Below are 27224 nucleotides of genomic sequence, written 5' to 3'. Positions count from 1 at the left end.
GTTTTTTCTGCCTCCAAAACTTCCGACTGGAATTGGTCTGGCTAGAACGTATACAGCTTTTGTCAAATGAACGTCAGAGTTGACTTTTCGTAGCAGTTAAGGAGAATTTACGAAGCAGCTTGTGAAAATTAACATAGCAGGTTAGGCTAATTATGTTAAGGATAGGGAAAGGGTTAGCTAAATTGCATTTTTTATTTTAATTTTTGTACTTTTGACTTTAAATTTGCCAATAGCTGGAACCCTTCTAGCCATGACCGACTGAATTTAGTCATTTATTAAAATAAAATGGCGTTACCGGCTGTCAATCGTGCACTCTTTGCTAATAGGAGTCAAATAAAACAATTTATTTCAGAGGGATTACGCAACCTGTCTTTAAGTAGTCGATGTAATTTTAGTACACAATCATTGCAATGTCTGAAAACGGCGACTACTCAATCGAATGCTGCCACTGTGCACAGAAGGTCACAGCTATACCGCAACTGCGAAAGCAATGGGGATGAAAATAGCCGTGCTACTAGTAACTGGACTTATGCAATGTGGAGTGCAATTGGTAAGTAAGTTATTGTCATGTTAGATATGGTACAGCAGTCTTCCTTAGTGGGTGTCATTGTCAGTACTTTAAATTGCAGTCAAGAGGCTATCATCAATCATCTTTTGAATTGATGTGCATATGATTTGCATAGCTATGAGTGCTTCATAATTTAATGTAATTACAAGAACATGTGAAGATTCATAACCGGTCATTTAAGTCATTGAGTGACAATGTTTTATAATGCATCCCTCTCTCTCCTTCGTGATAGCGTTCTCTTTCTTCAGCAAAGCTGAGGAGGACACCAGAACTGAGGCCCAGAAGAAAGAAGATGAGATCATTTTACTTTTGAAGAGAGCCAAGGTAGATAATTATCATCGCTGTAGGCATCTCCTCAATCAATGTTTTTGTTGTTGCAAGAATCTAAACAGGAGGGCTACAGTAGCACGTGTCTTCTGTATGGGGGAGTTTTGTTAAGATCCCAGACGCTCAATCTGAACATTAACACGCGGCGCTTGCGGTACGGTTTTGGAAACGTAAGGACCTTATCTTTAATATCAGTGAGAAATCATTTAAAAAAAACTAAAGGTTAAATTGATACACACGTTGTTAGGGTTAGTGTTCCCACACAGCCATATCTCCATGTTACAGCGCATGTTTATGGAAGACAGACGGAAGACAAGAGGCGACCACCTGTACTAATAGCATACAGTGCCTTGCAAAAGTATTCATCCCCCTTGGCATTATTCCTATTTTGTTGCATTAAAACCTGTAATTTAAATTGATTTTTCTTTGGATTTCATGTAATGGACATACACAAAATAGTCAAAATTGGTGAAGTGAAATGAAAAAAATAACTTGTTTAAAAAAATAATACATGTATTCACCCCCTTTGCTATGAAGCCCCTAAATAAGATCTGGTGCAACCAATTACCTTCAGAAGTCACATAATTAGTTAAATAAAGTCCACCTGTGTGCAATCTAAGTGTCACATGATCTCAGTATATATACACCTGTTCTGAAAGGGCCCAGAGTCTGCAACACCACTACACAAGGGGCTCTCCAAACAGGTCAGGGACAAAGTTGTGGAGAAGTACAGATCAGGGTTGGGTTATAAAAAATATCAGAAACTTTGAACATCCCACGGAGCACCATTAAATCAATTATAAAAAAATTGAAAGAATATATGGCACCACAACAAACCTGCCAAGAGAGGGCTGCCCAAAAGGCATGTGGGAGACTCCCCAAACATATGGAAGAAGGTACTATGGTCAGATGAGACTAAAATTGAGCTTTTTGGCCATCAAGGAAAACGCAAACCGAACACCTCTCATCACACTGAGAACACCATCCCCACAGTGAAGCATGGTGTTGGCAGCATCATGCTGTGGGGATGTTTTTCATTGGCAGGGACTGGGAAACGGGTCAGAATTGAAGGAAAGATGGATGGTGCTAAATACAGGGAAATTCTTGAGGGGAACCTGTTTGTCTTCCAGAGATTTGAGACTGGGACAGAGGTTCACCTTCCAGCAGGACAATGACCCTAATCATACTGCTAAAGCAACACTCGAGTGGTTTAAGGGGAACATTTAAATGTCTTGGAATGGCCTTGTCAAAGCCCAGACCTCAATCCTACTGAGAATCTGTGGTATGACTTAAAGATTGCTGTACACCAGCGGAACCCATCCAACTTGAAGGAGCTGGAGCAGTTTTGCCTTGAAGAATGGGCAAAAATCCCAGTGGCTAGATGTGCCAAGCTTATAGAGACATACCCCAAGAGACTTGCAGCTGTAATTGCTGCAAAAGGTGGCTCTACAAAGTATTGACTTTGGGGCGTTGAATAGTTATGCACGCCCAAGTTTTAAGTTAGTTTTATTTCTTGTTTGTTTCACCCCCAAAAATATTTTGCATCTTCAAAGTGGTAGGCATGTTGTGTAAATCAAATGATACAACCCCCCCCCCACAATTGCATGTTATTGATGGCAATTTCAATGCACAAAAATACAGTGACAAGATCCTGAGGCCCATTTATTTTTTGTTGTGACCAACAGATGCATATCTGTGTTCCCAGTCATGTGAAATCCATAGATTAGGACCTAATGAATTCATTTCGATTGACTGATTTCCTCATATGAACTGTAACTCAGTAAAACTCACAAGTGTCATGTCAATGACAGCATTTTTAATTGCATCAATTCAGAGTGAACTGTTTGTCTTCTGTCATAGAGAAGTATCATGTCTTTCTGTACATTATGTCCGAGTAACATTGATGTGTCTTCTGTTCCAGCTCGGTATAATGCGGGGGCAGCTGCATGGAGCCAATGGATTCCTTCACCAGGCAATTGCGCTGGCCCACCAGACTCACAATACACAAGCTATCATCTATACCTACAGCCTGGTAAAAGCCTTGATGGGGAAAAAAAACAGATGTTTTTAAAGTCTCTTCTTCTGTGCTCATGTTGTGAAGTTGCTAAAAACACTTCAAACCCGATGCTCAATTAGCCTACACAGCGCACTTGGGGGAACGTGATTGGTCATGACTTCTGCTGTGCATTTACAGAGTCCACTTAACTTCGCAGCCTCTTGCAATAGTGAGATTGCACACACATCGATCCATATTGCAATAGCGCTAATATTGAGGTATCATTCAATACATGTTGATGGAATAAGGTGTGTTATGCTTACTCAGGCATGTTTGTAAGCATTTGTAATTTAATGCCATAGCAAAAAAGTTTGCATAAAAACTCTGCAGTAGATTCTTTTCTTTTCCCCTGTCTCTACAGATGGCAAACCTTGCCTATGTCCAAGGTGAGCTGGATAATGTGAGTAATAGCAGAGGTTACCACTCTTTCTCCACTCTTCAGTGAACTACTTGCTGTCCCACTTTTGGAATTTATTTTTAAAGGTACACTCGGCAATATGACAATGTCAGTCACTGCGGGGTTACTTCCTGCTGATAGAAATCAACAACAAAGTTTAAATCTGCCAAGAAGACTGCCACTTGGCGCTTCCCTATGTATGCTTCAAAGGAGGGCACGATAAGAGCCAATAGAGGAAGTCTTGGCATTTTTAAAATCCTGTTGTTGATGTCTGTAAGCTGGAGGTCAAGATGATGTCATATTGCGGAGTCTACTGTAATAATACATTTTATTTTATATACACTGTGTAGCTCTTATCATTACAAACAAGAATCTCAAAGTCGCTTTAAAAACAAAAACAAATGTAGGGATCTGGCAGTTCAAGGTTGATGGTTTTCCACAGCTTCAAATGTCTAGGCAGTTCGGAAAGGCAGTAAGGCAGTCGGTAGCAGTAGCTTGAGTGGAGGGAGCATCGATGATACAGACAGGTAGGGAGACAACGTCAGTCAGACAATGGTAGACAGGCTCAGAGCTCTTCATCAGTCACCTCGTCTCCTCTTTCGTAAGTAGGCTTGATCATCCACTATCAAAGTGTAGCACCCACCTGGGTAATGCTTTGGCGACTGTAAAAGCGGCAGAAAAGACCACCACACCTCGACAGTAGTCTGGAACAGTCCCCTATGAGGCGAGCCTCTGCCATTCCCTCACACCACAGTCCCCACATCCTTCCACATCTATCCAGGAACTGGGACCGGTGGAACAAAAAGCCAGTGATGTGAAGGCATTCAGTTTTACTAAACTCATAAGGCATTCATAAGTATATTCTTCAAGAATCAATAGTATATCATTAATTGAAATGACCATTGAGCAGAGGTAAATATGCTAGATTGTGTTTTGAGCTGTTTTGCTGACTTCCAGTGACCCCTGTGCTCTTCTCCTCCAGGCAGAGAAACTGTTCAAAGCGGCCATGAGTTTCATGTTGTCCGGAGGAACACCACAGGTGAGGGTTGGTCATGTGTCTAAGTAAGAGGTTAATAGTAGAGGAATGTTGTGACAACTGGACAGCGGAGTCACTGGGTACTGTAGCATCTTTCTGATTTTGAAATGAAGAGGATAATCTGTCATTTTACCGTCTATTGTCGATCTGAACAAAGGAGGACTGTCTGGAATAAATAGGCTTTGGCTCAGTCTATTCCGAAACCATTGGTGGTGAATTGTTTTGGCGTATGGTGCGTTGTTGTCCAGACACTGAATGCTATTGCTACTTCAGTTTTTTTCCCTTCTCCTTCTGTTCAAAGGACGACAATGGGGTCATTGAGATGTCCTTGAAGCTTGCTACCATATATGCCGGCCAGAATAAGTAAGTGGACTTCAAAAGTGGAGCAATTGAATCAGTCTTGAGGTTTAAAGGAGAATTCTGTTCTTTTACAATCAAATGTCCTTTTTTTATGTAAATGGAGTGTTATGCAAGGGTCCAGAAATTGTTTTGGGCAATTTCACTTGTTTTTGACAAACTTACACCAACCAGTGATTCACTTCCTCATCCTTTGTTGTGCAGTACGGGGGCTCTGAAAAAAACATGAAAAAAGGCACTAAAAACACCCAGATACATCCTTTTAGAAAAGCAAAAGCTCTCCATATAGTGATACAAGTCCTTAGATATTGTACATTTATTTTTATTTTATTTCACCTTTATTTAACCAGGTAAGCCAGTTGAGAACAAGTTCTAATTTACAACTGCGACCTGGCCAAGATAAAGCAAAGCAGTGCGATTAAAAACAACAACACAGAGTTACATATGGGGTAAAAAAAACAAAGTAAAAAAATACAACAGAAAATATATATACAGTGTGTGCAAATGTAGCAAGTTATGGAGGTAAGGCAATAAATAGGCTATAGTGCTAAATCATTACAATTAGTATTAACACTGTATTCCACTGGTACATATGAATTTGTGTAATTCCAAACTTTATTCGCAACGTTATATTCCATTTTGTGGCGACTTAAGCGATACATCTCCGTCTATTCTAGCAGCAGGCTACACAGAGAATGGAACAGCTGGATAGGGAAAATTGAATATTAGGAGGCACATTTGCTTCAAATTCCATTTAATAGATGTAAATAGGTTCTGGATAGGCTACACCATTAAAGAGGGTTTCTAGCCAAAGCCAAGCTTTTAAGTTGAGAAATAATTTTCTGTGGTTGGCTATAGTCAGAGATGGGCAGTATTTCTATATTTGAAATACGTATTTTAATTACTTCTGAGTATTTTGTGTGTTGTATTACACTGGGATGAACTACACTCAAATGTATTTTGTAACAAGATCCTTTCGAAAGCTGTAATTTGTATTTTCTAAATACTTTTTTTAATAGCGGTTCACAATTTTGTGGCCCCCTTTCACCCTACATTAGTATCAAAAGTATGATGGCACGATGGTGTGATAAGCACATCTGGTAAATGAACTAAATATAAGGGCTCTATCCAATCTGTATCACGGATGCGTTGCAAATTGCGCACTACAAATGAAGGTAATTTCCATTTGTGGCGACATAGGAAGCATTTACCGTGTGCTTTGCGGTTGTTCATTTTCACATATACATTTACTTTTTGGTCATTTAGCAGACACTCTTATCCAGAGTGACAGTGTATTTACATTTACATTTGTGTCATTTAGCAGACGCTCTTATCCAGAGTGACAGTGTATTCAACTAAGGTAGATAAACGACAACATATCGCAGTCATAGCAAGTAAGCCGTTTCTGTAACTGTTACTGAGAATGTTGTTGCTGTTCGGCCGGCTATTTGCAAATGTATTTTAAAATACAAAATACCCGTATTTTCCGCACTATAAGGCGCACCGGATTATAAGGCGCACCTTCAATGACTGGCTTATTTTAGAACTGTTTTCATATATAGGACGCACCGGATTATAAGGCGCATAGAATAGAAGATAGTCAAACGATTGGCTGGGGTTGCGTTATGCATCCACTAGATGGAGCTGTGCTAAAGGGGAATGTCAACAAAACAGTCAGATAAAGTCAAACTTTATTAACATTAACATTTTACATTTTAGTCATTTAGCAGACGCTCTTATCCAGAGCGACTTACAGTTAGTGCATACATTATTTTTTATACCCCCCGTGGGAATTGAACCCACAGCCCTGGTGTTGCAAACACCATGCTCTACCAACTGAGCTACATCCCTGCCGGCCATTCCCTCCCCTACCCTGGACGACGCTTGGTCAATTGTGCGCCGCCCCATGGGTCTCCCGGTCGCGGCCAGCTACGACAGAGCCTGGATTAAGCGTTCTGACAACTCCGTTCACTCCCATGGTAACGTTGTTCAAACGTTAATGTGCATATTAACAATATCTCCCAGCCTTGCTCACTCTTCTCCCAAACGTGGAGGGGAACTTTTCCCTGATTCAGTAAACACATAGTAAAAGAAACAGTCTGATACCACTAAATCAAACGTTAGTGCATAACTCAACATTGTTCAGTTACGTATAACACGTAAAGCTCACTTTTTCAGTTCATTCCCCGTCCACGAATCCCTCGAATTCTTCTTCTTCCGTGTCCGAATTGAACAGTTGGGCGACTACGGCATCCAACCTGCCCGGCTCCCTCTCGTCATTATCCGAGTCAGTGTCGCTGCTGTTGCCTTGCAGTTTAGAGATTATTCCTGCCTTCGTGAAAGCTTGGACCACAGTTGAGACTGATATATCAGCCCATTGATTCATTAATGTTGAATTCTCTCGCTGCTGCTCTATTCATATATTCTACTGCGTGACCGACAGCCTTGAGCTTGAACTCTGCGTCGTAAGCGTGTCTCTTGAAAGCTGCCATTTTGGGGTCTTTATACACAGACAAGTGGTGTGGGACTGTGAGTAAGCACAGTACCAGTGTTTACTGACAACGGTAGCCGTAATGCTGCAAGCGGTGCGGCTGTGTAGTGTACCAGTCGTACTGAAACATTTCATTATTATTAAATTGTTTTTATTGGTTTTTCATACTGAAACATTTTGACAGAGCGCCTTGAGCGGCGTGTACAACCAGCATGGATCAACCAATTAACCAATTGATCCATATATAAGGCGCTCCGGATTATAAGGCGCACTGTCGTTTTTGGAGAAAATTAAAGGCTTTTAAGTGCGCCTTATAGTGCGGAAAATACGGTACATGTATTTTAAATGAATACAATACTTTGCAAAATGATTTTATTTTGATAAATTGGTCATTCTGGTATTTTGTAGTTGTATTTTGTAATTGTAATTCATGCCCATCCCTGGTTATAGTCCTGTAGTAGTATAGTATTATAATATGACTACATTTCACGAACCACCCCCAAGTTCTTCATACCACAGTTCACCATGTAAGATGTGTAACCTTAAATTAAATGTATGTTTTTCTTTCTTCTCAGGAATGACTTGGCAGAGACTGGTTTCCAGTTTTGCACTGAATCCCTTGAAGCCAAGTTGGAGAAATTCAAGGAACTTCCTGCTGAGGAACAGTCAGGTATCTAATGACCAAACCTTCAAATAATTTGTTTTGCTGTAATAGCATAAGATTGTATGTTTTGTGGATGTGTGGGAGGGTGGGTGTGTGTGGCAGAACTTCCTGATGGGGCGACTTCAGGTGGTGAAGGTAGGCAACAACACCTCCGCCACACTGATCCTCAACAGGGGGGCCCCACAGGGGTGCGTGCTCAGCCCCCCTCCTGTACTCCCTGTTCACCCACGTCTCCAACGCAATCATCAAGTTTGCTGACAACACAACAGTGGTAGGCCTGATTACCAACAACGATGAGACAGCCTACAGGGAGGTGGTGAGAGCCCTGGCGGAGTGGTGCCAGGAAAATAACCTCTCCTTCAACGTCAACAAAATGAAGGAGTTGATCATGGACTTCAGGAGACAGCAGAGGGAGCACACCCCCCATCCACATCGACGGGGCCGGAGTGAAAAGGGACAAAAGCTTCAAGTTCCTCGGCGTGCACATTACTGAGGACCTGAAATGGTCCCTTCACACCGACACCGTGTTGAAGAAGGCACAACAGCGCCTCTTCAACCTCAGGACACTGAAGAAAATTTGGCTCACAAACTTCTACAGATGCACCATCGAGAGCATCCTGTCGGGCTGTATTACCGCATGGTACGGCAATTGCACCACCTGCAACCGTAGGGCTCCCCAGAGGGTAGCGCGGTCAGCCCAACGCATCATCGCACACTGCCTGCCCTCCAGGACATCTACAGTACCCGGTATCACAGGAAGGCCAAGAAGATCATAAAGGACCTTAGCCACCCGAGCCATGGCCTGTTCACCCCGCTACCATCTAGAAGGCGGAGACAGTACAGGTGCATCAAAGCTGGGACAGAGAGACCGATAAACATCTATCTCCAGGCCACCAGACTGTTAAACAGTCACCACTAGCCAGCCTCCGCCCAGTACCCTGCCCTGAACCTTAGACAATGTCACTAGCCAGCTACCACCTGGTAACCTACCCTGCACCTTCGAGAATGCTGCCTTATGTACATAGTCATTGAACACTGGTCACTTTAATAATGTTAACATACCGTTTTACCCACTTTTATGTGTATATACTGTATTCTAGTCATGGCTCATCCTATATAACTATTGCTATACAGACATTTTCTATTCACATAGTGTCCATACTGTATACACAATTCACATACATATACAGTGCATTCGGAAAGTATGCAGACCCCTTGACTTTTTCCACATTTTGTTACGTTAAAGCCTTATTCTAAAATGGATGAAAAATAATAATAATCTCATCAATCTACAAACAATACCCCATAATGACAAAGCAAAAACAGGTTTTTAGAAATCTGTGCAAATGTATTAAAAATAAAAAACGGAAATATCACATTTACATAAGAATTCAGACCCTTTACTCAGTACTTTGTTGAAGCACCTTTGGCAGCGAGTACAGCCTCGAGTCTTTCTGTCAGGTGAGATGGAGAGCGACACTGCACTGCTTTTTTCACTCAAGGACATTGAGACATGTCCTGAAGCCACTCCTGCGTTGCCTTGGCTGTATGCTTAGGGTCGTTGTCCTGTTGGAAGGTGAACCTTTGCCCCAGTCTAAGGTCCTGAGCACTCTGGAGCAGGTTTTCATCAAGGATCTCTCTGTACTCTGCTCCATTCATCTTTCCCTCGACCCTGACTGGTCTCCCAGTCCCTGCCACTGAAAAACATCCCCACAGCATGATGCTGCCACCACCATGCTTCATTGTAGGGATGGTGCCAGGCTTCCTCCAGACGTGACACTTGGCATTCAGGCCAAAGATTTCAATCTTCATTTCATCAGACCAGAGAATCTTGTTTGTCATTGTCTGAGAGTCCTTTAGGTGCCTTTTGGCAAACTCCAAGCGGGCTGTCATGTGCCTTTTACTGAGGAGTGGCTTCCGTCTGGCCACTCTACCATAAAGGCCTGATTGGTGGAGTGCTGCAGAGATGGTTGGCCTGGAAGATTCTCCCATCTCCACATAGGAACTCTAGAGCTCTGTTAGAGTGACCATCAGGTTCTTGGTCACTTCCCTGACCAAAGCCCTTCTCCCCCGATTGCTCAGTTTGTCCGGACTGCCAGCTCTAGGAAGAGTCTTGGTGGTTCCAAACATCTTCCGTTTAAGAATGATGGAGGCCACTGTGTTCTTGGGGACCTTCAATGCTGCAGACATCTTTTGGTACCCTTCCCCAGATCTATGCCTCGACACAATCCTGTCTCGGAGCTCTACAGACAATTCCTTCGACCTCATGACTTGGTTTTTTCTCTGACATGCACTGTCAACTGTGGGACCTTTATATAGACAGGTGTGTGTGCCATTCCAAATCATGTCCAATCAATTGAATTTACCACAGGTGGACTCCAATCAAGTTGTAGAAACTTCTCAAGGATGATCAATGGAAACATGATGCTCCTGAGCATAGCAAAGGGCCTGAATGCTTATGGAAATCATGTATTCCTGTTCTTTATTTTTAATATATTTGCAACAATTTCTAATAACCTGTTTTCGCTTTGTCATTATGGGGTATTGTGTGTAGATTGATGAAAATAAATAAATGTAATCCATTTTAGAATAAGGCTGTAACGTAAGAAAATGTGGAAAAAGTCAAGGGGTCTGAATAATTTCCGAACGCACGTGTGTGTGTATACACTACCGTTCAAAAGTTTGGGGTCACTTAGAAATGTCCTTGTTTTCTAAAGAAAAGCAATTTTTTTGTCCATTCAGAAATACAGTGTAGACACTGTTAATGTTGTAAATGGCTATTGTAGCTGGAAACGGCTGATTTTTAATGGAATATCTACATAGGCGTACAGAGGCCCATTTTATCAGCAACCATCAGTCCTGTATTCCAATGGCACGTTGTGTTTGCTAATCCAAGTTTATCATTTTAAAAGGCTAATTAATCATAAGAAAACCCTTTTGCATTTATGTTAGCATAGCTGAAAACTGTTGTGCTGATTAAAGAAGCAATAAAACTGGCCTTCTTGAGACTAGTTGAGTATCTGGAGGATCAGCAATTGTGGGTTTGATTACAGGCTCAATATAGCCAGAAACAAATAACTTTCTTCTGAAACTCGTACAACGCTGTGTACTACTCCCTTCACAGAACAGTGCAAACTGGCTCTAACCAGAATAGAAAGAGGAGTGGGAGGCCCCGGTGCACAACTGAGCAAGAGGACAAATAAATTAGTGTCTAGTTTGAGAAACAGACGCCTCACAGGCCCTCAACTGGCAGCTTCATTAAATAGTACCCGCCAAACACCAGTCTCAACAGTGAAGAGGCGACTCCAGGATGCTGACCTTCTAGGCAGAGTTGCATAGAAAAAGCCATATCTCAGACTGGCCAATAAAAATAAAAATAAAATATTAAGATGGGCAGTCTGAGATATGGTCCATTCTTTATCAGTTTGGAAGACCTCTTTTTTAATTCTCCCTTTTTTTGTTTTATTTTAAAGCAACCGCTCACCCAAATTTCCTAATTCTTTGTTTCTTTTTTTTCCTTACTGTTTTGAAGTGGTCTATTAGCCAGGAGCGACTGCAAGGTACAAGGAGTGTATGGTGCATTCACTCCTGACCCTTAGATTACTTCCCAGGTAAGAAGATTCAAGAATTACGACATTTGGGTGAACTATCCCTTCAAAACTCACGATCATCAATGTCTGTCCATTCATCATCACGCTTGTCATTCTCCCAAAAACTCTTGCGGTCCCCTTTCTTTAGCTCATCCCCATCTCTCTTTCCCCTCGTGGAGTATTCTCTTATTTCCGGATCATCGTTCACATACTCTCCATCTTTTCTTTTATCAGTCTGCGTGTTACCGTGATCTGTCCATTCTTCATCAGTCTGGACATTGTCATTTTCTGTGGCTATTCTCACCCTCTTTTCTGCAGCTCGCACTCTTTGCTCAATGGCGCCGACGGAGATGGCAGCCTCGTGACTAGCTCTTAGGAAACTTTGCGGTATTTTTTTATTTTTATGTATAATATTTTTTATATTATTAGCTCAGGAAATATTTTGTCATTGTTACATACAGCTGGGAAAAACTATTGGATGTCAGAGCGGTGGGAACTCACCAGAACTACCAGCATTATGACCAGGAATATGACTTCCCAGAAGCAGATCCTTTGTTCGCTCTCCCCAGAGCAATTGAACTGATTCCAGAGGCCGACCCAAAACATCGCCGGCGGAGGAGAGGCACTCAAGGTGGCCTGATGGTTCGACGTAGGAGGCGCGCACACCACCCACCGCTTCCAAGTATACTACTCACTAATGTTCAGTCTTTGGATAACAAAGTTGATGAGCTCAGGGCAAGGATTTCTTTCGATCAGGGCCTGTAACATACTTTGTTTCATGGAAACATGGCTCTCTCGGGATACTCTGTTGGAATCGGTCCAGCCAGAGGGATTCTCAGTTCATCGCGCAGATAGGAATAAATATCTCTCCGGGAAGCAGAAGGGCGGAAGTGTGTGTTTCATGATTAACGACTTATGGTGTAATTATAGTAACATACAGAAACTCAAGTACTTTTGTTCACCCGTCATAGAATACCTCACAATCAAATGCCTACCGTATTATCTCCCAAGATACATTTCTTCCGTTATAGCCACGGCCGTTTATATCCCCCCTCAAGCCGATACCACGACGGCCCTCAAAGAACTTCACTGGACTTTATGCAAACTGGAAACCACATATCCTGAGGCTGCATTAATTGTAGCTGGGGATTTTTAACAAAGCAAATTTGAGGACTAGGCTGCCGAAGTTCTATCAACATGTTGACTGTAGTACCCGCGCTGCTAAAACACTAAACCACTGTTATTCAAACTTCCGCAATGTTTACAAGGCCCTCCCCCGCCCTCCTTTCAGCAAATCTGACCACGACTCCATTTTGCTTCTCCCTTCCTATAGGCAGAAACTCAAACAGGAAGTATCTGGGCTAAGGATATTCAATGCTGGTCTGACCAATCGGAATTCACGGATTGTTTTGATCACACGGACTGGGATATGTTCCGGGTAGCTTGCGAAAGTAATTTAGACGAATATACCGTAACTGAGTATATCAGGAAGTGTATAGGAGATGTCGTACCCACTGTGACTATTTAAAACCTACCCTAACCAGAAACCATGGATAGATGGCAGCATTCGCGCAAAACTGAAAGGGCAAACCACCGTATTTACCCATGGCAAGGTGACTAGGAAATGGCAGAATACAAACAGTGTAGTTATTCACTCTGCAAGGCAATCAAACAAGCAAAACGTCAGTATAGAGACAAAGTGGAGTCACAATTTAACGGCTCAGACACGAGACGTATGTGGCAGGGTCTACAGACAATCACGGACTACAAAAGGAAAACCAGCCACATCGCAGAGACCGTCTTCCTTCCAGACAAGCTAAACCCCTTCGCCCACCCATGGGGGCCCCTGACGCGGCCCGCTACCAAGGGTTCTCCTTCTCCGTGGCCAACGTGAGTGAAACATTTAAACGTGTTAACCCTAGCAAGGCTGCCAGCCCAGACGGCATCCCTAGCTGCGTCCTCAGAGCATGCGCAGACCAGCTGGCTGGTGTGTTAACGGACATATTCAATCTCTCCCTATCCAAGTCTGCTGTCCCCACATGCTTCAAGATGGCCACCATTGTTCCTGTACCCAAGAAAGCAAAGGTAACTTAACTAAACGACTATCGCCCCGTAACACTCAACTCTGACATCATGAAGTGCTTTGAGAGACTAGTCAAGGATCATATCACCTCTACCTTACCTGCCACCCTAGACCCACTTGAATTTGCTTACCGCCCCAATAGATCCACAGACGATGCAATCGCCATCACTCTGCACACTGCCCTATCCCATCTGGACAAGAGGAACGAATGCTGTTCATTGACTATAGCTCAGCGTTCAACACCATAGTACCCTCCAAGCTCATCATTAAGCTCGAGGCCCTGGGTCTGAACCCCGCCCTGTGCAACTGGGTCCTAGACTTCCTGACTGGCCGCCCACAGGTGGTGAAGGTAGGAAACAACATCTCCACTTCGCTGATCCTCAACACTGGGGCCCCACAAGGGTGCATGCTCAGCCCCCTCTGTACTCCCTGTTCACCCATGACTGCGTAGCCAAGCACGCCTCCAACTCAATCATCAAGTCTGCAGACGACAGAACAGTAGTAGGCTTGATTACCAACAATGACAAGACAGCCTACAGGGAGGAGGTGAGGGCTCTGGGAGTGTGGTGCCAGTAAAATAACCTCTCACTCAACATCAACAAAACAAAGGAGATGATCGTGGACTTCAGGAAACAGCAGAGGGTGCACCCCCTTATCCACATCAACGGGACCGGGGTGAAGAAGGTAGAAAGCTTCAAGTTCCTTGGCGTACACATCACTGACCTACTGAAATTGACCACCCACACAGACAGTGTGGTGAAGAAGGCGCAACAGAGCCTCTTCAACCTGAAATTGTTAGATATTACTGCACTGTCGGAGATAGAAGCACAAACATTTCGCTACACCCGCAATAACATCTGGTAAACACGTGTATGTGACCAATAAAATTTGATTTGATTTGAGCTCTCTTGATCCTTTCCCTTACTTCAGTCTTTGTACAATTACTTTTTCAAGGTATACATTCTCTTTCCCATCATCCCTCTCTTTTCTCTTTTCATTACTCTTTAGCTCCTGCAGACTGAGTTCCTTTCTCTGCATCTTTCTCTTCTTTCCCTCTATCCTCTCCCCTGCCTGCCTCCACAACTCTTCCCTCTTTCTCCTTCTGATCTCTCCATGATGTGAAGCTCATTTCTACTCCTGTGGTTCGACATCAGTTTCGCTATTGTCTCCTTCGCCACTTCTCTCTCTTGATGGCTCACTCATATCCCCCAACCTTATCTCTCTCTCTCAACCTCCCATCTCTTTTTCTGCTTTATCATCGCCTCCTCCCTCCATCTCTCCTCTTTCTCCCTCTTTGCCAACTCCTCTTCATTCTTCCATTGATTCTTTGTCATCTTCTCTCCAATCTTCCTTCTCACTGGCTTCCCCAGCCTCTCATACCCCTTCTCTCTTCCTGTCTCTCCATTGCTCCTCATGCATTTCATGAAGAACTGGAATTTGAGTAGTATGTCTCATCAGTAGTCTGCATACTTTCCTAAACTCTGTCTTGCTGCTGTAGCAGGCCCACCTCCTCACCAAAACGCTAGTCGTCCTGATGGAAACTACTCCACTCTTCCATAGTGATGTAGCAAGCAAGTTTATTTATATAGCACAATTCATACATCGAAGCAATTCAAAGTGCTTTACAAAGATGTTTATCAAAAATAATGAAAACATAATAATAAAAAATAAAAATAATAACATATAAAGATTAAAATGTATAAATTAAAAATGGGATAAAAACATAGGAAGCTATAATGCTAAACAGTGTGGTTAAGTTTAAGGGCTCAGTCGTAGGCACGTGAAAAGAGAAGTGTTTTTTAACCTGGATTTAAAAATGGATACGTTTGGGGCACATCTAAGATCTTCTGGTAGTTTATTACAGTTGTGTACAGCATAAGTGCTAAACGCAGCTTCTCCATGTTTAGTTTGGGCTCTGGGCTCTACTAGCTAACCTGTGTTCATGGATCTAAGAGCCCTGCTCGGTTTATATTCTTCAAACATATCAGACATGTACTCGGGTCCTAAACCATTCCAAGATTTATAAACTAAAAGCACCACTTTGAAACCAATTCTGTAACTGACTGGAAGCCAATGTAAAGATTTAAGAACCGGAGTGATGTGCTCCGTTCTCTTGGTCCTGGTTAACATTCTAGCAGCTGCATTCTGAATGAGCTGCAGCTGTTTTACAGGCTTTTTCGGGAGTCCTGTTAAGAGGCCATTACAGTAGTCAACCCTACTAGAGATAAAAACATGGATGAGCTTCTCTTGATCTTTTTGGGACACCAAGCCTTTGATTCTGGCTATATTTTTTTGATGATAGAATGCTGTTTTGGGGACCGCTTTGATATGACTGTTAAATGTGAGGTCTATCAGAACACCAAGATTACGCACTTGATCGCTGGTTTTAAGGACCCAAGAATCCAGCTCTTTACTAATACTTGTTCTTTTATTTTTGTTGCCAAACACAATAATCTCAGTTTTATCTTGGTTTAATTGTAGACAATTTTGGTTCATCCAGGTATTTATGTGCTCTATACAGTGACACAGAGTCTATTGAGCTGTTGTCATATGGTTCGAGAGCCATATACAGTGGAGAGAACAAGTATTTGATACACGGCCGATTTTGCAGGTTTTCCTACTTACAAAGCATGTAGAGGTCTGTAATTTTTATTCTAGGTACACTTCAACTGTGAGAGATGGAATCTAAAACAAAAATCCAGAAAATCACATTGTATGATTTTTAAGTAATTAATTTGCATTTTATTGCATGACATAAGTATTTGATACATCAGAAAAGCAGAACTTAATATTTGGTACAGAAACCTTTGTTTGCAATTACAGAGATCATACGTTTCCTGTAGGTCTTGACCAGGTTTGCACACACTGCAGCAGGGATTTTGGCCCACTTCTCCATACAGACCTTCTCCAGATCCTTCAGGTTTCGGGGCTGTCGCTGGGCAATACGGACTTTCAGCTCCCTCCAAAGATTTTCTATTGGGTTCAGGTCTGGAGACTGGCTAGGCCACTCCAGGACCTTGAGATGCTTCTTATGGAGCCACTCCTTAGTTGCCCTGGCTGTGTGTTTTGGGTCGTTGTCATTGAAGACCCATCTTCAATGCTCTTACTGAGGGAAGGAGGTTGTTGGCCAAGATCTCGCGATACATGGCCCCATCCATCCTCCCCTCAATACGGTGCAGTCGTCCTGTCCCCTTTGCAGAAAAGCATCCCCAAAGAATGATGTTTCCACCGCCATGCTTCATGGTTGGGATGGTGTTCTTGGGGTTGTACTCATCCTTCTTCTTCCTCCAAACACGGCGAGTGGAGTTTAGACCAAAAAGCTATATTTTTGTCTCATCAGACCACATGACCTTCTCCCATTCCTCCTCTGGATCATCCAGATGGTCATTGGCAAACTTCAGACGGGCCTGGACATGCGCTGGCTTGAGCAGGGGCACCTTGCGTGCGCTGCAGGATTTTAATCTGTGACGGCGTAGTGTGTTACTAATGGTTTTATTTGAGACTGTGGTCCCAGCTCTCTTCAGGTCATTGACCAGGTCCTGCCGTGTAGTTCTGGGCTGATCCCTCACCTTCCTCATGATCATTGATGCCCCACGAGGTGAGATCTTGCATGGAACCCCAGACCGATGGTGATTGACCGTCATCTTGAACTTCTTCCATTTTCTAATAATTGCGCCAACAGTTGTTGCCTTCTCACCAAGCTGCTTGCCTATTGTCCTGTAGCCCATCCCAGCCTTGTGCAGGTCTACAATTTTATCCCTGATGTCCTTACACAGCTCTCTGGTCTTGGCCATTGTGGAGAGATTGGAGTCTCTTTGATTGAGTGTGTGGACAGGTGTCTTTTATACAATAGTTCAAACAGGTGCAGTTAATACAGGTAATGAGTGGAGAACAGGAGGGCTTTTTAAAGAAAAACAGGTCTGTGAGAGCCGGAATTCTTACTGGTTGGTAGGTGATGAAATACTTATGTCATGCAATAAAATGCAAATTAATTACTTAAAAATCATACGTGATTTTCTGGATTTTTGTTTTAGATTCCGTCTCTCACAGTTGAAGTGTACCTATGATAAAAATGACAGACCTCTACATGCTTTGTAAGTAGGAAAACCTGCAAAATCAGCAGTGTATTAAATACTTGTTCTCTCCACTGTATATTTGAGTATCATCAGCATAGCTGTGGTAGTTAATGTTGTTGTTCTGTACAATTTGGCCCAGAGGTAGCATATAGAGATTGAACAGAATCGGTCCGAGAACTGATCCCTGTTGAACTCCGCATGTCATAGCCACCCTATCAGATTCATTATTACCAATGGTGACAAAGTAACTCCGGCCATCTAGATAAGATCTGAACCAATCAAGGACTGTCCCAGAGATTCCTACCCACTTTTTCAGCCTATCTATAAGTGTTCCATGATCGACAGTGTCAAATGCTGCACTGAGATCTAATAGAACCAGAACTTTTACTTTATCAGAATCAGTATTCAGCCGTATATCATTTAAAACTTTAATCAGGGCCGTTTCAGTACTGTGGTGAGGTCGGAAACCTGACTGAAATTTGTCTAAGAGACCGCATGAGGTCACAAAATTGCTGAGTTGATTGAAGACAACCTTCTCAATGATCTTTGCTATAAAAGGGAGATTTGACACAGGTCTATAGTTGTTCATTATAGATGCATCCAGTGTTCTCTTTTTTAATAGAGGCTTAATGGCAGCTGTTTTTAGAGACTTTGGGAAAATGCCTGATTGCAGAGAGCTATTAACTATTTGCTGTAGGTCCATTGTTATAGAGTTAAAAATTGTTTGAAATAAATCTGATGGCAGTGTGTCGAGACAGCAAGTGGAAGCTTTAAGATGTCGAACTGTTTCTTCTAGGGATTTTTTATCAATTGTATTAAAATGCGACATAATAACCAAGTTATGTCTTGGTGGTTGTGGTGACGGTACAGAGTCCTTTTTAGACTGAGCAGTTTTGATGGTCGGTCTTATACTTTTTTCACTAAAGAAACACGCAAATTCATTACATTTCACAGTGGACATGAGTTCTGATGGTATCTGCTTTATTGGGTTTGTAAGCTTGTCGACCATGACAAATAGAGTGCGGGTATTTTTGATATTCTTGTTGATCATTCCCGATTAAATGTTGCTGTCTGGCCCTGCGTAACTCATTGTTGAAGCTACCAAGGCTTTGTTTATAGATGTCATAGTGAATTTGAAGTTCCGCTTTCCTACATTCTCTTTTCAGGGCACTTACCATCATGGTGGTTCTCCATGGTGTTTTCTGTTTGCGCATAGTTTTCTTTACCTTTACCGGTGCAACACGATCCATGACATTCAATATTTTGGCATTAAAATTATCCAGGAATACATCAACTTACTCAGCACTTATTATTGGAGAGATGGTTATGGCTTCCATAAACTGAGCATTGGTACTCTCATTAATGTACCTTTTCTTAACAGAAACTGAGTTTACTGGAACATTCGGGGTGATAAGTGATTAAAAAAAGACAAAGAAATTATCAGACAGGGCCATGTCTTTAACCATGACAGAGGAAATATCGAGACCTTTAGAGATAACCAGATCTAAAATGTGGCCTTGAGTGTGTGTGCGCTCTTTCACATGTTGAGTGAGATCAAAAGTGTCAAGTAGTGCAAAAAGTTATTTGGCATTATTGTCTGTACTATTATCTATGTGGATGTTAAAATCCCCTGTAATAATAAACAAGTTATAATCAACTGATATAACAGAGTAGTTCAGCAAAATCATCAATAAAATTTGCAGAATATCGTGGAGGTCTGTAAATGGTTAAAAACAACATTTTGGGGGTACCCTTCAATGTAAAACAGGTATTCAAAAGAAATAAAATTACCTAGTGTATTTTCTTTGCACTGGAATGTATCTTTGAATAGGGCAGCCACTCCTCCTCCTTTCCTACCACAACAACCTCTCCCTCAACGTGACCAAGACAAAGGAGATGATTGTGGACTACAGGAAAAAAAATAGGACTGAGCACGCCCCCATTCTCATCGACGGGGCTGTAGTGGAACAGGTTGAGAGCTTCAAGTTCCTTGGTGCCCACATCACCAACGAACTATCATGGTCCAAACACACCAAGACAGTCGTGAAGAGGGCACGACAAAGCCTATTCCCCCTCAGGAGACTAAAAAGATTTGGCATGGGTCCTCAGATCCTCAAAAATTCTACAGCTGCACCATCGAGAGCATCCTGACTGGTTGCATCACCGCCTGGTATGGCAACTGCTTGGCCTCCGACCGCAAGGCACTACAGAGGGTAGTGCGTACGGCCCAGTACATCACTGGGGGAAAGCTTCCTGCCATCCAGGACCTCTATACCAGGCGGTGTCAGAGGAAGGCCCTCAAAATTGTCAAAGACTCCAGCCACCTTAGTCATAGACTGTTCTCTCTGCTACCGCACGGCAAGCGGTACCGGAGTGCCAAGTCTAGGTCCAAAAGACTTCTCAACAGCTTCTACCCCCAAGCCATAAGACTCCTGAACAGCTAATCATGGCTACCCGGACTATTTGCACTGCCCCCCCACCCCATCCTTTTACGCTGCTGCTACTCTGTTAAGTATTTATGCATAGTCACTTTAACTCTACCCACATGTACATATTACCTCAACTACCTCAACTAGCCGGTGCCCCCGCACATTGACTCTGCAACGGTACCCCCCTGTATATATAGCCTCCCTACTGTCACTTTATTTTACTTCTGCTCTTTTTTTTCTCAACACATTTTTTGTTGTTGTTTTATTTTTAAAATAAATGCACTGTTGGTTAAGGGCTGTAAGTAAGCATTTCACTAATGTCTGCACCTGTTGTATTCGGCGCATGTGACCAATACATTTTGATTTGATTTGATTTGTTGGCGAGAGATCTGATATTAAGTAAAGCCAGCTTAATAGATATAATAGGGGTTCCTGGACTAGTAGGTTGACGTGTTACAGTTAACAGATTATACAAGTTTACTTTATAGGGTGCATGCTCACGATTCCTTCTATTTCTAATCAACACAGGAATAGAGATACTGGCTCCTAGCTTGTACTCAAAACAGTCGGCATTGCTATTTTCACAATAGCAGGGACCCGAAACACATCACCGAGTATATTCTGTGCTCTGTGGAAATAAAGAACAAGGTTGTTGACGATGTGGCAGTTGTCTAAGCATTCGTTTTACACAGAGGGGAGGAATGGGACAAAGGGAAAGATGAGCTCTGCTCTCTTTGGTTAGAACTAGCTCCCTGATTGGTGAGTGTGGTGGAGGGGGAGACGGTAAGTGTGGTAGAGAGGGAGAGGGGGAGTGTGGTGGAGGGGGGGGTGGGAGTTGTTGTGCCCCTGTTTGGGACAAGGACAACTTCTGAAAGCACTGGGTGATTTTAGTTAAAGGGACAAGAGAGGGGGGGTGGATACTCTGCCTGTGAGTACTGTCCTTCATGCTGATCTTGTTTGTGAATGGCATTCAAGAGCATGACGTATGTTGGCACCAAGCAGCCGGTATCCCATGATGTTTGGATGAACCCCATCAGGTCTAAAGCGGTCTTTACAGTTCCAAAAAATATTGAAATTGTCAATAAACCTTATCCCATGATTGAGGCATGCCGATGTCAGCCATGTAATCAGCCCAATTAGTCTGCTAAAAGATTCAATTCCTTTCCCCAAGGTTGGAATGGGGCCTGAGATGAAAACAAGTTGTTTATTTTCTTCAGTAGCATAGAAAAATCTTTTTCAGGATCTCAGAGCCAGTTTTCCTTTGTAGAATGTCAAAAGACCCAGTGTGGATAATAATCTGCATGTTGCTTGGATGTGTAGAGAGAATAACTGGCAACATTTCTGGTAGCTCTCTGACCGATGTGTCAGCCATGGTTAGATTTTCAGTCTTTGCCATTCTGATATGCTTGGTTATGTCATCCCCAATCAATGTAGTATCTGGCATATCAAACGTGGAGTTAGCAAAGTTTCTTCTTTCCCTCATCCTATCAGTGGTTTTAGGGCTATTTCTTGGATTTTGATTAGCCCTAATGCTAGTGTTGTGATTAGCTTCCCTAGGTTCATTTACACACATTTCGTTCTGAGTCAGTGGTTCGTACCTGTTTTGCAGTGTAAGTTCAGGTGGTGGATTGAGGGTAGGTGCTCTCTTATTTGATTTCTCGCTGGATTTGCCTCTGCGGCGCACAACATCAGACCAAGTCCCCGCTGGAGTTGATGCCTTCGGTCTAGCCCCGGTGCTATGCCAGTAAGATGTGTCATTGGGAAAGGCTGGTTTAAAAGCCTCTGCGGTTAATCCAGTGGCATTAGCACATGTCCAGGGGAGAGTGTCAGCCAGGTCTGTGACAATGTGGTCAAACTTTGAAGTAATCCCTTGTATACCAATCTGTGTCTGTTTGGTAGCTCGACCACTAGAGTAGCTGCTACAGAGTCAATGAATTGTTCACTCTCACGTATTTCAAGCTGTGTTATCGTTTCATTCAGCCATTCGCTCTGAAATTGCTCTGATCTGTTCACCAGTTTTGACTGCGTTCTATCAAGTATAGGGACATCTTTAGAGCTCTCTAGCCTTAGGTTAGCTTGTTTTGCTATATTAGCCTTAGCATTTGTTGATTCACCTACCAGACAAGACCCACAGTCCGACCGGAGGAGCGCTCTGGTGACTAAATCTTCTAAGCGGTTGATCCGTTCCTCCAACAGCTGTCTTAGCTCCTCCATCACAACGTGTTCTCAAATAAATGTTCTCTGACAGAGGGAGAGAAGGGTTGCACCCTTGGCTGCAACCCTTCTAATTTATTGTACCCTGCGCACAACCCATGTGGAATTCCGTGTCTCTGGCAACATTTGGAACTGCCGATCTGCGGTCAAGAACGCCGAGTTCATCTCTGCCTATGCTGCCCTTCAGTCCCTTGACTTTTTGGCCCTGACGGAGACATGGATCACCCCAAAGAACACTGCTACTCCAGCTGCTCGCTCTTCATCTGAATATTTTTTTTGTCATAGTCCGAGAGCATCTGGTCATCGCGATTTCTCCTAAGTGGAGATTTTCTCTTTTCTCCCTCACCTGTCAATCTCCTCATTTGAATTCCATGCTGTCACTGACACTTGTCCACTCAAGCTTAACACTTGACATCTATCGCCCCCCAGGCGCCCTTGGAGAGTTCCTCAATTAGCTTGACACCTTGATAAGCTCATTTCCTGACGATGGCTCACCGCTCTTCGTACTTGGCGAATTCAACCTCCCGCCGTCTGCCTTCGATTCATTTCTTTCCAACTTTCTCTTTCCCCTCCTTGCCTCTTTTAAACTCAACCTTTCCCAATCCCCTCCAACTCACAAGGCAGGCAACACGCTTGACCTCATCTTTACTAGAGGCTGCTCGCCTACTAATCTCACTGCAACCCCCCTCCAGGTCTCTGATCACTACTTTGTTTTCTTTTCTTTTCTGTCTCCCTTCCCTCCAACCCTAACCACTCAGCCCCTACCCAGATGGTCATGTGCCATTGCAATCTTCGCTCTCTCTCTCTCCCACTACTCTCTCCTTTTCTATCCTATCAGCTCTCCTTTCTGCTAAATCCTTCTCCCTCCTGTCTCCCTTTCCGCAGCCTATGACTCGCACTATCCCCTTTCCTCCCGGCGGGCTCGGCCCTCCCCTCCTGCTCCATGGCTGAGTGACTCATTGCGACCTTACAGAACTGGGCTGCGGGCAGCTGAGCGAAAATGAAGGAAACTAAACTTCCGGAGGACCTATCATCCTTTCATTTCCTCCTCTCTACCTTCTCTTCCTCTGTATCTGCTGCTAAAGCCACTACATTTCAAGCTTCTGCCTCTAGCCCTAGGAAACTCTTTTCCACCTTTTCCTCCCACCTTAATCTTCCATCCCCTCTTCCCTCTCTGCGGACGACTTTGTCAACCACTTTGAAAAAAGGTTGACGACATTCGCCACTCATTCACTCAGCCTATTGAGTCCACTGGTCTCAATCACACAGAACTACCCTACGCCTTGACCTCTTTCTTCCCTCTCTCTCCAGATGACATCCTGTGACCATCTAGTGAGGTCTGGCTGCCCAACAACCTGCCCGCTGGACCCCATCCCCTCCTCCCTTCTCCAGACAATCTCTGGAGACCTTCTCCCATTCCTCACTTCCTTCATCAACTCATCCCTGGCCACTGGCTGCATCCCCTCTGACTTCAAAATGGCCCGAGTTGCTCCCCTCCTCAAACCAACACTCGACTCATCTGACGTCAAACTATAGACCTGTATTCCTTCTTTCTTTTCTTTCCAAAACACTTGAGCGTGCTGTCTCTGATCAACTTTCTTGTGATCTCTCTCACAACGATCTTCTTGACCCTAACCAGTCAGGCTTCAAGACGGGTCACTCAACCGAGACTGCTCTCCTCTGTGTCATGGAGGCTCTCCGCACTGCCAAAGCTGACTCTCTCTCTTCTGTTCTCATCCTCCTAGATCTGTCCGCTGCCTTCGACACCGTGAACCATCAGATCCTCCTCTCCACCCTCTCAGGGCTGGGCGTCTCAGGATATGCACATTCTTGGATTGCATCCTAACTGGCAGGCCGCTCCTACCAGGTGACGTGAAGAGGATCTGTGTTTCCACCACATACTGTCACTAATGGTGTCCCCCAAGGCTCGGTTCTAGGCCCCCTCTCCTCTTCTCTCTATACACCAAGTCACTTTGCTCCATCATATCCTCACATGGTCTCTCCCATCATTGCTATGCGGATGACACTCAGGGGCGGCAGGTAGCTTAGTGGTTAAGAGCGTTGTGCCAGTAACCGAAAGGTCGCTGGTTCTAATCCCTGAGCCAACTAGGTGAAAAATCTGTCGGTGTGCCCTTGAGCAAGGCACTTAACCCTAATTGCTCCTGTAAGTCGCTCTGGATAAGAGCGTATGCTAAATGACTAAAAAAAATAAACTACTTTTCTCCTTCCCCCCTTCTGACACCCAGGTGGTGACACACATCTCTGCAGATACACTACCAGTCAAAAGTTTTGACATACCTACTCATTCAAGGGTTTTCTTTATTTTTACAATTTTTTACAGTGTAGAATAATAGTGAAGACATCTAAACTATGAAATAACACATATCTTGTAGTAACCAAAAAAGTGTTAAACACATCAAAATATATTTTATATTTGACATTCTTCAAATAGCCACCCTTAGCCTTGATGACAGCTTTGCACACTCTTGGCATTCCCATGTGCACAATGCAGCCACAACCATGCTTGAAACTATGGAGTGCGTGGCCTGGCTGGTCTAGCGGTAATGCTTCTGCCTCAGGCATACATTATTTACCGTGGCGGCATAGGTTGTAGGGCTGTGACGATACCAGTATTGCAATACTCGTTAGTATCGTGGCAAGGAAACGAAACACGAAGCAGATTTAACATCTTTAGGAAAACAGCCCTAATGTTGGAAACAAACATTATGTTGTCATCCAGAGTCACATGTATTTATTTTCCAAGCTATAGCACACAATACTTTTTTTTTTTGTATAGTTGTCATGGCCGAGTGGTTAAGGCGATGGACTAGAAATCCATTGGGATTTTCCCGCGCAGGTTCGAATCCTGCCGACAACGGATTTGCATTATGTGGTCCTCTGTAGCTCAATTGGTAGAGCATGGCGCTTGTAACGCCAGGGTAGTGGGTTTGATCCCCGGGACCACCCATACGTAAAAATGTATGCGCACATGACTGTAAGTCGCTTTGGATAAAAGCGTCTGCTTTTATTTTTAAAGGACCAAAGAATTTAGTCTGCTTCGTGTGATGTGATCCTCTGAAAAGTTGTGTAACCTTGCTTTCGAATGTGCATTCAACTTGTGTGACCCTTCCTTTGATATTGAACTTGCTTGCTGACAGCATCCCTCCTTGTGTTTCTCCCTCTTTCCAGAGGAGTTGCGGATGGAGACCCGGCTCCTGCTGGGCCTGACCTTGGACTCCCACGCTCGCTACATGGCCGCCACACACCGCCTGAGCCGGGCGGCACTGGACTACAAGCGAGCCCTGCTGATTTGCCGGGAAGAGCAGGGAGAGACCCACCCACAGGTACCAGTTGTTAAATGTTTAGTCATTCTTGTTTATACAACCTGTTGGTACCTAGTGGGTTGGGACCTAAAGACTTACCATCACCTCTACTGTGGTGTTAAAGACAATTGACAAGAAAGTAATATTATTCTTGGTCTTCTACAGTCGCTGGTGCTGCTGAGTGACCTGGCCACCATCCTGGACCTGCAGGGCCGCCACGATGAGGCCCTGCCCCTGGTAAAGCAGGCAGTGGAGCTGAGCAGAGAAGCCGGCCACCCTGACCAGCACGTGTTGTTGGGAAACATGGCAGGCGTCCTACTGCACAATGGTAAGGAGGGCTAAAAATGAGGACTGAAATTCTAGGAGTGGCTTGGTTTCCTCTATCCTCAACATAAGTGAGTTTTCAATTTCATAACATGAGCTTTTATTGGGAATTACTAAATTAATGTAGCTCAGTTGGTAGAGCATGGCTCTTGCAATGTCAAGATAGTGGGTTTGATTCCCAGGACCACCCGTACGTAAATAATGTGGCACGCATGACTAAGTCACTTTGGATAAAAGTGTCTAAATGGCATATAATATGTTTCTTTATGCATGTTATCCTTCTGGCACAGGTCAGTTTTATGAGTCGGTGCAGCTGCATAAGTAACTGTTTAGGCATTAACATTAATGGATAACATTTAGTTCAAGGAGGTACTGTGAAGACTTATCACTTAATATCAGAGAACATCTCTATCGTGTTCATTAAGGCGCAACAGAAAACGTTTAAAGTATTTGTAACAGAAAACGAAAGGGAGTGTTTCTTATTGGAGAAACCCAATTCCTGTTTCAGTCTTTTTCTTTCGTTTCATGTTGAATGAACACAATCCTTGTGTGTTCCTCCTGGTCCAGGTCTGTTTGAGGAGTCTGTGAAGCTGTACAAGGAGGCCCTGGCTCTGGCCCAGTCCGTAGGAGATGAAGAAGCAGTAGAGCAGATCCGGGAGGGGCTGAAAGAGGTGGGCAACAGGAGGAAAGCACAGAAGGCGGAAGCAGAAGCCCCCAAGACTGAGACCGATGCCCCCAAGACTGAGACCGAAGCCCCCCAAGAATGAGACCGACTGACGGGCTGGATCAACCAAACTAATCTTAACACAACCCCAAGCCATCTCTCTTAACCTGTCTGTGTTTGCAAAGGAACCAAAATTAGATGGGTCGTGTAAGCACAAGATACAGAGCACATGGCTTACAGTGGGGAGAACAAGTATTTGATACACTGCCGATTTTGCAGGTTTTCCTACTTACAAAGCATGTAGAGGTCTGTAATTTTTATCATAGGTACACTTCAACTGTGAGAGACGGAATCTAAAACAAAAATCCAGAAAATCACATTGTATGATTTTCAAGTAATTAATTTGCATTTTATTGCATGACATAAGTATTTGATACATCAGAAAAGCAGAACTTAATATTTGGTACAGAAACCTTTGTTTGCAATTACAGAGATCATACGTTTCCTGTAGGTCTTGACCAGGTTTGCACACACCTGCAGCAGGATTTTGGCCCACTCCTCCATACAGACCTTCTCCAGATCCTTCAGGTTTCGGGGCTGTCGCTGGGCAATACGGACTTTCAGC

General features: G+C 43.6%; 1 protein-coding gene and 1 non-coding gene across 2 annotated transcripts; both read left to right on the top strand.

Moving 5' to 3' along the window:
- The first annotated feature begins 36 nt into the window (after nt 1–36).
- LOC121534921 (tetratricopeptide repeat protein 19, mitochondrial) lies at nt 37–26900 on the top strand. The gene is made up of 10 exons (XM_041841543.2): nt 37–550; nt 801–892; nt 2817–2927; nt 3313–3351; nt 4331–4387; nt 4686–4747; nt 7808–7902; nt 25478–25632; nt 25777–25939; nt 26503–26900. Exons 1-10 carry the CDS (start codon nt 286–288, stop codon nt 26700–26702), a joined length of 1239 nt encoding a protein of 412 aa, XP_041697477.2. The 5' UTR covers nt 37–285; the 3' UTR covers nt 26703–26900.
- trnas-aga lies at nt 25085–25166 on the top strand. The gene has a single exon. It is a non-coding gene; the product is annotated as a tRNA-Ser (tRNA).
- Nucleotides 26901–27224: the final 324 nt, after the last annotated feature.

The sequence above is a fragment of the Coregonus clupeaformis genome, chromosome 21, assembly GCF_020615455.1.
Source record: "Coregonus clupeaformis isolate EN_2021a chromosome 21, ASM2061545v1, whole genome shotgun sequence".
Classification (NCBI taxonomy): Eukaryota; Metazoa; Chordata; class Actinopteri; order Salmoniformes; family Salmonidae; genus Coregonus; species Coregonus clupeaformis.
The sequence above is the reverse complement of the archived record's forward strand: the minus strand, read 5'-3'. Positions and strand labels throughout refer to the sequence as shown.

Bases quoted from the DNA above. Each gene is read 5' to 3' on its own strand.
- LOC121534921 (XM_041841543.2), top strand. From the start codon at position 286: ATGGCGTTACCGGCTGTCAATCGTGCACTCTTTGCTAATAGGAGTCAA. The intron at 551-800 runs GTAAGTAAGTTA...CCTTCGTGATAG, and splicing joins TGCAATGTGGAGTGCAATTG to CGTTCTCTTTCTTCAGCAAA. The intron at 25,940-26,502 runs GTAAGGAGGGCT...CTCCTGGTCCAG, and splicing joins AGGCGTCCTACTGCACAATG to GTCTGTTTGAGGAGTCTGTG.